The sequence below is a fragment of the Lissotriton vulgaris genome, chromosome 7 (assembly GCF_964263255.1).
Source record: "Lissotriton vulgaris chromosome 7, aLisVul1.2, whole genome shotgun sequence".
NCBI lineage: Eukaryota > Metazoa > Chordata > Amphibia > Caudata > Salamandridae > Lissotriton > Lissotriton vulgaris.
Genome location: NC_141695.1, coordinates 386,155,054 through 386,167,793, shown reverse-complemented (window position 1 = coordinate 386,167,793; position 12,740 = coordinate 386,155,054). Strand labels below are relative to the sequence as shown.

Below are 12,740 nucleotides of genomic sequence, written 5' to 3'. Positions count from 1 at the left end.
GAAGACTGTCCCCTGTGGATGTGGTGTACACCCTAAGGCGCCAGGGGTGCACGCTACAGATTGGGTGGCTAAATACTTTATTTAATCTCAAAAATAATTCAACAAAATGAATCTTGCATAAGGTATACAGTAGGCTTAGAAGAACTCGCATGTTTTGTCACAGAAAGAAAGGTGGACCGCGGCACACCCAGTGCCCCCTCCATCCTAGCAAATGGTGATGTATCAACCGAACAATGTCCAAATGGAAGTAGTGAATCCATGAACTAGACTTCAAACAGGAACATAAAATACAAAGGAAGTGACAAAAATCAATAGTTCTCAATTGTAAATAATGGGGGGAAGAAAGACTCCTATCAGCAACGGCATTATATATTTTGGAAAATGTAAACATTGTATGCTTTTCAAGATTAACAGTTTGTTATTGATTTCATCCACATAGCTTTGTGATGTTGGTTTGTACAGAGTTTAAGGGGCTGGAGTCACAGAGGAGCTTGATTCATGTTTGATCTAAAATAGACTCTCACTTTCTGAAATCTTTCTAATCTCTTTGTCCACTGCCTCCAGTGTATTCTTTACAGCTGCCCCTACACAGCACTAAGTCCCTGATGTTGCTTATTTATAGATCCTCCAGAGCAGACAATTGATGATACCAGCGCAGAAGATTTCCGCAGCCTTTTGAACCTCAATCTTATTGGCTACTTCCTAACAGCAAAGGTATATAATTGCGTTAGGTGCTTACAATGGGTGCCATTCTTCAAGGGACTTAGAACCTGTCTGTCCAGATACGGTGGAAGTGAACCTAAAGAACCTATAAAGGTCTTGTTAGGACTTGATGACCACTTACACAGGAAGAACCTACCTGAAGTAACAGAGTGCGGAGTCTGTCTATCTGCTGATTATTTTATTGATTACTTTGAGTGGCCGCAATTGGTCAAAAACAAAATTACAGAGCGTCCCCCTAGGAATTGTTATACAATTTTTTACAATTTCAAATTAGTCACAAAAGTGATCACACATTAACCAATGCAAGGAAATTAAAGTTTTATACTATTATTTATTATTATTATTTAAGAATGCAACATGGCAACACAAATACCACTAGATTTGCAGATCTAATTCCAAGTAGTATATAACACCTTTTGCTTTTTGTATGGGGAATCAAAATACCATACATAACAGAACTTTCAAATCATAATACATCAATTTCAAGATCATAAAAGATTCGTATGTGAGCAAAACGATGTTGGGCGTCGACGTTTCGGTCCACCGTCGGTTTAAACAATCCACAGGACCATCATCAGGACAAAAAAGTTGCACATATATATCAATCACTTCCAGCCGGAAGTTGATAAGCTCCAAAGGACACCAGTGTCACAATGTAGACTTGCCGAATAGATTTTTTATCTACATTTCGTTATTCAGACCAGTATCCTGTATCAATAGCAGAATTCTTCTTAAGCGTATTAATCAATTAATTCGGAAACCCACGGCGTTCACTTCCACCCGACTCAAAATGTCCGCCCAACATCGTTTTGCTCACATATGAATCTTTTATGATCTTGAAATTGATGTATTATGATTTGAAAGTTCTGTTATGTATGGTATTTTGATTCCCCATACAAAAAGCAAAAGGTGTTATATACTACTTGGAATTAGATCTGCAAATCTAGTAGTATTTGGTTTGCCATGTTGCATTCTTAAATAATAATAATAAATAATAGTATAAAACTTTAATTTCCTTGCATTGGTTAATGTGTGATCACTTTTGTGACTAATTTGAAATTGTAAATAATTGTAAAACAATTCCTAGGTGGACGCTCTGTAATTTTGTTATTAATGATACCCAGTCCTTATTGGGTGGCTCTATTGTGTCTAACAACCCAATTGGTCAAAGGCTTCAACATTTTATTCTTTATGGCATTTAAGACTAAGAATATGTAATGAATAGAGTTGTCAGTAACTGCAAATCGTAATTTACTATATCACTTTTGAGAGACAGAGTGTACTTGATTGAAAGGGAACTCTACAGCCAATTTCTTCCTTTATAATTAAGCTCACAAAACCCTGACCTCTCTTTTCCCAGACACCAATTCATGGTAGAGTGTGCACTGGCCAGCTTACAACTCAACTACAACAATGCTCTCCATGCTGGCCTTTCAACCCATCTAACCAAATAACTGTAAAAAGACTAAAATGCAGTCAGCAGCCTGATCATCGCTAAAGCCACCACTATGTTAAACCCAACCCCAGAAGCCTCTGCGGGCCAGAAACTCCTTCAAGCCAATCTGTGTCACCTTCAAATGTCTAGAAGGCTCATCCCCTAAATACCAGCAAAATGAAAGCCCTACCCCCACAACCGACATTTCTGCTCATCTGATAATTGTTCTTTTGCACCCCTGAATACCAGATACAAACACATAAGTGATGTATACCTTTCACCTGCTTCTCATCATCTCCCCTTCCTAAAGGCATTCACAACAGCCCCATCCCATGCTCTTTAGGCCTAGACTAAGAAGGCATCCATTGTAAAGCCTGCTTACACCATCTTATTGGAAGCCACACTCACAAAACCGAAATTGTGTACACCATGTACAATCATCCGCCATGTTCAGCACCAAACCCTATGCTCCCAGGATTCTTTGCTCACGTGGACTCACAATCATGTACAAAAAATTCCCGAGTCCTTTTATTCTCTCTGTGCCTTGAAGCAGTTGGGTTTTGCAGGGCAGACAATACAAAGCACTGAAATAAATTCTACTGAATACAGAAGGTCCATACCTTCAAAAACTCATTCGGCTATTTATTAAATTGTTTTAATCTGAGCGAGGTTGAAAATGCAGTTTTCCACTGTGCCCGTTATCATTTTCCTACTCTGCAACTCTCCTGAAATATTTTAATGCTTCTGAAGTTTTTGTATGTCCCGCACTGTGCCTCTTTGTATTATGGTTGCCCAGGCGATTAAAACAATGGTCACCAAAAGCATGCAGGACTTTAATTCAATTCCCTTGCGATACCTTATTTTACAGCAAGTCCCTTCTTGTGTGCATGTTTCACCACAAGCTAGCAAGGCTCTCTGCCTCATGGGGCAGGTGTTTCTCCTTTGTGCCTATGAGCTCCAGTGTGAAGGCCCTCAGCCCAGATCTTGGTCACAGAACTTCGGAGTAGTGCGTTTAAAAAAAAAAGCACATTTAGGTACCATGTAGAGTGTTCATGGGTACCAACTCGGCTATTTAACCATCCTCCAATGCACAAGGGGGCGATATGTGTGGGCTGGTGGCCATGTGAGGAAGTGCTTTTATGGACATTGGCCTCCTATTGGTGATGGGGACTCGTATATTATTTGGGAGGGCTCATAAGGAGATGATTGTATAGATATAGGGGGCATGGGGCTCACATAGTTGCAGCATTCCAATACAGTAATCTCCATTATTGTGTCTGTCTTCCAGTACGCCTTGCCTCACCTGCGAAAGACCAAAGGGAACATTATTAACCTTTCTAGCCTCGTGGGACTTATCGGACAGAGCAGCGCCATCCCTTATGTTGCCACCAAGGTAAGGGCAACCCCTGGAGGTGTTGGCAAAGGACAAGTGAGCAGTTTTCACTTTACTTTAGGCTGCCTGCAGAGGTGTGTGTATTGGATTTGTTGGGTGGATATCCATTTACAAAAGACAGTGCTGATGATGACCGCTAAATCCAGATCTTTTCTTCGTTACCCTAAATAGTAAATATTTATTACAACTAGTGCAGACAGAAACAGGCCTTAAAAGAAATTCTGAGAAGTATAACAACACCAGACGGCAGCACACGTCGAAAAGAAAAGGTGATACAAAAGTGTAGGCAGCATTTATTAGAGGTAGTGCGTTACTAGATTTCTAGTTGTATTTATTTTATTTGCATAACGCGCATATATCAGAAGCAGCTTCAGAGCGCTCGCACAGAAAACGGGAACAGTAGCAAACATACCACTGCAACACTGAAACTCATAATAAACAACAAAATACAGCATTAAAACGTCAAGCGTCTTACCACCATTAAGAATCTAAGCTTGCTCCCTTATATATAGTAGGGCTGTCCAGAGTAAGTTCCAGAGTACCCAATCGATGCCCGTTTTTCAGGTTAATCACGACCTATGTAGTTTCCTTTTAGCCATTGTATGTAAATGTACCTTATGTGGCTGTCCTGAAAATCTAGTCTGAACCTGCTAGTTGTCAGAGATGATCCATGATGAAAATCAAATAATGGGCACATTTGCCTGCAAGTTTTTAAGGGATGGTTTGTATACATATCTACAGGGACAATGACAGTCATTAACTGACTTTGGTATTAACAGGGCACATCGGATTGATTTCTCTGTGGTAAACACATAGGGGCTTACAAAATCTACACTTGTAGATTTACTCTTAGACTTTGGAGTAAGTTTACTACTTTTGCCTATTCACCATTTACAAGTGGACATTTACTCCAAAGTGTAGACTTGCATGTCCCTACCATCTCAAACCAGGAAGTGTAGCCAAATGTCGGATTGTAAAGTTACTACTTGTAACTGTTCACACACAGGCGGAGCTCTTTGCCAACATGATGGAGATATCTGCCACTAAGGTGGATATCTTCCAATGGGAACAAAATTAAAAATTATTACAAGTTATTACTTTTTAAAATAAATTATTTCTTTTATTGTAAAATAGAAACAAAATAAAAACACACTACTAGCAAATTTTTAGAATCAACATTTAGTCAATGTAACTACAAGTTGTGTTTAGTCAATGTAACTGATATTTTCATTTTTCAATTCAAATAATTTTTTTGATAAGATGAACTTTTAACTTTTAAAGTAACTGAATATTTAATGCTAAATAAACAGGTATATACACATAATTTACAAGTCGAAATATTTTAATTATTTTAACCTTATTTCCTATAGTGTGTTATGTTAAGTCTCTTCTTCTATTTTCTATGGGAGTCTGTTGCAGCACCTGTGAGTGTCTATGTGAGATGCTATACTTACTCATAGTGGGCAGGAATACATTTACTTCTGTTTATTCACTTTTAGGGCAGTTGTAACTTTGAAGGTGTTGTTTGTGAATAGCAATAATTTTACTCTTTTGTAGGTGGGTGTTTGTATTAGCATGCCCTTCCCTAAACCCCTCCACATCCCTCTCTAAACCCCTCCATTTTGTTTTGGATATTCCACATTTTCCCACGCTTCCTCTAGTGTCTCACACATTTACTAGTAAGTAGTAAACTTGCATGTGCAGAAATCTCTCCATTGAAAATATAGGAGAGTTGGAAGTGGAGTTTTGCACCCGTAGGTCTGCAAACTGCATTTTGTAGTAAGTAATACTACTGTAGTACTACTTTAATATTCCAAAGCACAGTTTGTGTACTGGGCCCTGTAACTGCTCAACAGTACTAGTCTTTGCTAACAATTAACTTGAATAATCATTAAACAGTTGTAGGTCAGTTATTTTGGAGCAGCAGACTGGCGCCTCCCATTGCAGCTCAGACGGCACACTACCCCTCGCAGGGCAGCATTCAAGAAATACGTACACCAGATCTATACCCAAAGACAATTGGCTTACTCAAAGATGCAGAGGGTTTTACAAATCTGGCAACTGCAGTACATTTAAATTGGGGATGGACAATACAAAATACTTTAAGGATACCAATGGGAGATCTTATGAAATTAGACACATGATCAATTGTAACAGCAAGTACATGATATACATGCTGAAATGTGAATGCCATAAATTCTACATAGGAAGTACTATCAGATCATTGAAAGAACAGATCAATGAACATGTGAGAGCCATTAGATATCGAGACATAAAATACCCCACGGCCACACATATTAATGAGTGTATTTCTCAGGGATTACACAAGGCATTTATTTTTTGTGACAGATCCAAAAGGGGGCAACAGATAACTTTGTCTCAGGCGTAGGGAGTCTACCTGGATTATGCGTTTACAAGGGGTTGAATGTGGCTTGAACTTGGATCAAGAATGACACTATTTTCTTGGTGAATAATGATATGCTGTATAATAATGTTTGATAACCTGCCATATTTCTTTTGGTGCATGCATGTTGCATATTTTGTTATCAAGAGCTGTATGTGTATATTATGATACATTTTCTGCTGTGGACTTACTATACAGCACTTGCTGCAATATACATCTATTATATGTAAGTCCCCCATGATAAATACATGTATGGTCTAGTGACTAATGATCACATAACAATGACATCAATATAATGTGTTTGATGTATTCCATATTAGTGGACGTGGCGCCATGGTGTATCCTTTTGAATCGCATGGGTTGCTTGGGCTTTGACTTCAATCTAATTAATATATCTCTGTCCGTCCTTTTTTTTCTTTTTCTTTTTCTTTTTCTATATCTTGACAACACGTAAAGTAAATCTTAGATGCCAGCCTATTTTTTAGTTACCTCACTTTTGCAGACATTTGTCCTCTCGCCTTCTTTTTTTTATAAACAGTGACTGACCCATCGACTGTGAACTGTGACTCTGATACATTTACCAATTGATGACTTGTTATTGAATTTATTGGGGTGAGCAAATTCATTCAATTTTTTGCTGCTATCACCCCTGACAGATCTGTTATTAGTCACTTCTAAAATGCTATTGCACAGAAGGGTATTGATTGGATACCGATTCTTATTCCAAACATCTTTGGTTGACCGTTTTATTGCAGCTATTTAATGTTATTTCTTCATGTCCTCACTGTACGCACGGGTCTTTCAATATGGTGACCAGTTGTTGCTGTGATTCCAGTCCTAGCCACATTACTTGCAATTTACTCGATTGGAGCACAATTCTCTTCTTTTCCATCTGGCCCTCTTGGCGCAGAAACTCAACATGGCGGATCGTTTCTGATGGGGACACAGAGACACGTTCTAGCGTTCCTGTCCCAGCTATTTTACTTCCTGTTTTTTCGAAGTGAACCCACGCTGTGGCAGTATTCTGAGCCGTTTTGGGATGCGAGTAGGCACCCTTGTATGGTAGGTCATACCAAGGTGTACCAGGTACTTACAGTTCCAATATGTAGAGAGTATTAAGCACTATTGCTTTCTAATTTACATTTGCACACCAGGCAATACTTGATGCCCTATCACCGTATTTACCTGACAACACCACGCAGATCAGCATGCGTGTTGGGTAAGATTTAGCCTTGTTCATGTTCTATCATGTGCCGTCCATACTTAGGTGTGCACGTTAAGCCTGGGTTTTTCTATTACAGTTAGTTGCTAAATAAGTTATGGTCATTTACCTTATGAAGTTTCTACTATTCCCCTAGATACTTTGATTATGACTCCTATGTTTACTTGGTCTCAGCGTATTGTAGCATTGTCTTCTCTCCCAATACATTTGGGGTGAATATCTCCTCATGAATTATTAGATGTCCGCTTGACTGTAACTGTATCTAACTTTACTTTAGTTGATGCAGTGACTCTCTTAACTACCACTGCGTACATAATGCACCTTTTTTTTGGTCTTCCTGCACTGCTATGTTTATCATTGATTATTTAACTTATTAAGAATACACATTTGAGGGTAATCTTTCCATTATTCGCATTTCAGAGCTAAATAAAGTGTTGGGTATTATTTTCTGCATTGCACTGGCAATTACTCAAAGACTAGTCCGAGACGGAAAAATAACTAGCGCAGAGGTAGGACAAAAAAAAAGAAATGTTCATTTATGTTGTACTTCTGCCATTCTCGCGACTGGAATTACTTTTTTCAGATCCTTACCAAGTATTTACATCATTATTGTAGGTTTATTGTAAATTATCGCATCAAGGCAGGTAGGCAACCTCCTACTTTCTTGCTCATAGGTTTCTATTGATGTTCACTCTCGCTGTGAAAGCAAAAATAAGCGCATCTTCCCCACCACCTCAATGTGTGAGTCAGTGCTGTTTTTCATTAACTTGCATGGTCAGTGATACTGATAAGTGCACCACGTCCCTCAATATCTTGCTAGGATGATTTTATAGAATCTCACTACACACTGACTTTCTGGGCATTATAGGCATGATAATTTGTAACACAACTTTGTGATATATCCTCAGTGCTATAGATACATATTGAAGTGTGGGTCTCCACGAGGTTTAATATGTATAATGTAATGTTCTTTGTACACAATGCAAGTGTTTGTCATATAATTGTCTTTCCAGCCCTGAGGAAGTCATGAGTTAACTTCTCGGATGACGAAATACGTGTTGGCTGGTTCATCAAAGAAGACAATAAAAGTCCAAGAATTTAAATAGAATCATGAGCATTTATGTTGCAATTAGCATAGCATAACTCGAAAATGTGTGCTCGGGCTTTCAGTTGTTAGTAGTATGTTTTCAAACACACTACTGTGAACATTAGTCCAAAAAAGGAAATGCGTTTTTCAAGTGCATTAAAAATAATCTCACTTAACGAAAAATGTAATTGAATGTGAGTTCAATTAGGTCGCTCCCCCTCCGCACAGCTCCGCCTGTGTGCCCCTGCCGCTGCTGAGGTCTCGCTCGTAAGTGTGCTTCTTCCGTCATGGTGCCCCGTTGTTTTGCCTTCTGTGCCACTGTTTTCCCCCTCCTTGTGCCCTGTTTTTTGCCTTCTGTGCCCCTCGTCTTCCCCGCCTCTGTGTCCCCTGCGTCCCAGCCCCCCTGACTGACCACTGCCCATTCGCTGCTCCCGCCTCCCAGCTGCTCCTCCCTCCCACCTCCCCATATATGCCGGAACCTGCGCGGCCGTGCCGCAGGCGCGCCAAAGACGCACCTAAGGCAAGCCCGTCTGCGCCCGTCCGCACCTGAATCATGCCCAGCGCCAGGAACTCTGGTCCCCGCATACACCACAACACCCTCCTCCACTACGACTCCAGCACTCTCCATGCACTCAACGCCGGACGATCTCGCACCTGCTGCCTGGCCGCCCCGAAACACACCCAAGAACCCTTCTCCTGCTGTAACTGCAGCTTCACCAGCATCTGGCCCGCCAACCCACCCAACATGGAAACCAACTTCCTCAGATGTATCCTGCTCGACACCCGCTCCGCCCGCAAACACGCCGTCGAACTCTGGGACCTACTCGACACCAACACCCCAGACGTCGCCTTCCTGACTGAGACCTGGCTGACCCCCTCCTCGGCACCTGACATCGCCATAGGCGACCCGGAAGGCTACAAGATCACCCTCAAGGACCGCACCAATGCAATAGGAGGAGGAATTGCCATCGTCCACAGAAACACTCTCAAAATCTCGACACACGCAGACGACACACTCAGCACGGCTGAACACCTGCACTTCCAGATCCACACCGACCCCAACACCTCCCTCAGAGGCACCCTCATCTACAGACCCCCTGGACCCCGACCGCAGTTCTGCGACTCCATCACCGACCTCGTCAGTACACACGCCCTCGCCTCCACGGACTACATCCTCCTCGGGGACCTGAACTTCCACCTCGAGAACAACAACGACGCCAACTCCTCCACCCTGATCGACAACCTTGGCAACCTCTGACTCAGACAACTCGTCACAGCACCCACTCACTCCGCCGGCCACACACTTGACCCCATCTTTTCAGCAAGCACCCATGTCTTCTTCGACCGCACCGCCAAACTCCACTGGACCGACCACCGCTGCATCCACTTCACCTTCCGGAAACCCACCGCACCCAGCAGATGCCTCGCTGTAGCTGGGGCAAGATCAACGAGGAGCACTAGCTAACCGCCGCCCTCGCCCAGAACCCACCTGCAGACCCAACCGACCCAGACGCCGCAGCCCGAGCCTCAAACAATGGATCAATGACTGCCCCAACACCCTCGCCCCGCTTACGAAACCCCCGAACACCCACATCAGCAAGAGAACCAGCTGGTTCACCGAAGACCTCCAGACCTCCAAGTGAACCTGCCGAAAACTAGAAAAAAACTGGACCTGCGAAAGAACACCAGAAAGCTAAACAACCCACAGGAACGGCACCCGCCGACACCACCAACTCATCAGATCTGCCAAAAGGACTGCCTTCAAAGACCGCCTAGACAACAACGCACACAACAGCAAAGAGCTCTTCAGCATTGTGAAGGAACTCTCCAACCCCAGCTCCAACACCAGCGACATCCCACAATCACAAGACCTATGCGACTCGTCGGCCACCTTCTTCCATTGCAAGATCACAGACATCCACGACACCTTCGACGCCGTCACCACGCCGGCAACAGCCCATACCCCCGCTCCCACGACCACCATCCGCCTGCGCACCTGGACCAACATCAACTCCAACAACACCATCAAGATCATGAACACCCTCCACTCCAGTTCCCCAGAAGACCCCTGCCCACACCACATCTACAACAAAGCCAGCAGCACCATAGCACCCAACCTCCGGAAAACCATCAACATCTCCTTCAAGAAAGCGACCTTCCCGGAGAGCTGTAAGCACGCAGAGATCAACGTCTTACTAAAGAAACCCAAGGTGGACCCCAAGGACCTCAAGAACTACCAACCCATCTCCCTGCTCCCGTTCCCAGCGAAGGTCATCGAAAAGGCCGTCAACAAACAACTTACCAGCTTCCTCAAAGAGAACAACATCCTGGACACATCCCAGTCCGGGTTCCGTAGCAACCACAGCACCAAATCTGCCATCATTGCCGCCACCGACGACATTAGGAACATGCTCAACAATGGAGAAACTGCGGCCCTCATCCTCCTGGACCTGTCAGCCGCTTTCGACACAGTCTGCCACCGCTCACTAAGAACACGCCTCCACGATGCCGGAATCCAAGAGAAGGCCCTGGTCTGGACCACCTCCTTCCTCTCCAGGAGAACCCAGAGCGTCCGCCTCCCCCCCCCCTTCCGCTCCGAAGCCACTGAGATCATCTGCGGCGTACCCCAAGGCTCAACTCTCAGCCCACGCTGTTCAATGTCTACATGTCACCACTCACCCACGTCGCCTGACAGCGCGACCTAAACATCATCTCCTACGCCGACACCCAGCTGATCCTCTCGCTCACCAAGGACCCCCACACCACCAAAACCAACCTTCACGAAGAAATGAAGGCCCTCGCCAACTGGATGAGGAACAGCCGACTGAAGCTGAACTCGGACATGACGGAGGTCCTTGTCCTCGGCTCCACCCCCTCGGCCTGGGATGACTCCTGGTGGCCGATGGCTCTAGGAGCACCCCCTACATCCACCAACCACAAATGAAACCTATGGGTCATCTTCAACTCCACACTCTCCATGACAAAGCAGCTCAACTCCGTCTCCTGCTCCTGCTTCAACACCCTCTGCATGCTTCGCAGGATCTTCAAGTGGATCCCCACCAAAACTAGAAGGACGGTCACCCAGGCCCTCGTTAGCAGCAGGCTGGACTACGGCTACGCACTCTACGCAGGAGCCCCGGCCAAACTCCTGAAACTACTCCAACCCATCCAGAACACCTCCGCACGCCTGACCCTCGACATCCCCAGCCGCAGCCACATCACACCCCACCTGAAAGACCTGCACTGGCTCCGCATCAACAAGAGGATAACCTTGAAGCTTCTCACCCACGCACACAAGGCACTCCACGACACCGGACCAGCGTACCTCAACAGATGACTCCGCCTCTACACCCCGCCTGCCAGCTCCACTCTTCAGACCACGCCCCCTCCACCATCCCCCGCATCCAAAGCGTGACCGCCGGCTGCAGATCATTCTCCCACCACGCTGCCAAGACGTGGAACACCCGCCCCATCTGCCTACGGCAGACCGAAGACCTTCTAACCTTCAGGAGACTCCGCAAGACCTGGCTCTTCAAACAGTAGCATCACCCCCCTAGCGCCTTGAGACCCTCACGGGTATGTAGTGCACTTTACAAATGCTATGATTGATTGATTGAGTGAAAGCATGACTTTTTTTGTTTTTTTGCATCTCTAGCCTTGTTGGCTCAACTGAGAGCATAATTTTTAGTCAAACAATGAATACTTTCGCTTTTTTTAAAGAGGAAATGGCTTGTATGCACGTGGGCTCCGCATGTTAGGAGGTATGCCTGAGTGTGTGTCATGGGTCAGTGTGTTGAGAATATCACTATATTTGTGTGCACTAATACTTATCTGTCATTGTGCAAAACTGCTCTGCTGTGTCCTTAGTCCAACCTGTTTCCTGGGATTTGTGCCTCCTTGCTGGAAGCCCAGCCTTAATGCTAATGATCAGAAGTCAGGGGGTATAGAAATCCTTAGAAACTGACTTCCCTTGCATGATAATGTATCTCATTTGCTGGCTTCTAATTTGCCTACTCACTAATCTTGCTGTTTACTCGATTTCTTTTTTTCCAGGGTGCTATCACTGCTATGACCAAGGCTATGGCAGTCGACGAGAGTAGGCATGGTGTCAGGGTGAATGGGTAAGCATTGGGATGGTCATTCTCACACAGGTAGGTGCCAGTCAATGGTATATGTGTCACACTCTCATCAGAGCAGCCAAAAAGGCTGGTTTCTGCACCCACTTTGGTTGGTATCTGGTATCATTAGGTTATGGGAATGGATTTTGAGCCAGGAGACTTCTTTTGCAAGGTCCAATTTTTCATTGACCTACTCATGTTCCAGTCTGACAAATTTACCCCACCAATCCAATACAGTTGGCCAAGTCTGCAGAAGCTTAGCAATGAGAACGAAAGGCCCATGACCTTGGACCGTCAGGGGATTGAGTCTGTCTTGCTCTGTACTGGGCTTTGTTAGGTCGAGCGCACTTGGCAGCAC

General features: G+C 44.3%; 1 protein-coding gene across 1 annotated transcript in view; it reads left to right on the top strand.

Moving 5' to 3' along the window:
• The window catches only part of HSD17B14 (hydroxysteroid 17-beta dehydrogenase 14), a 69,468-nt gene that overhangs the window by 42,109 nt on the left and 14,619 nt on the right, over window positions 1–12,740 (top strand). Inside the window, exons 5-7 of the mRNA XM_086930335.1 lie at window positions 623–714; window positions 3,447–3,551; window positions 12,318–12,385. Of these exons, the coding sequence (XP_086786461.1) occupies window positions 623–714; window positions 3,447–3,551; window positions 12,318–12,385 (265 nt within the window). The remainder of the gene's footprint in view (window positions 1–622; window positions 715–3,446; window positions 3,552–12,317; window positions 12,386–12,740) is intronic.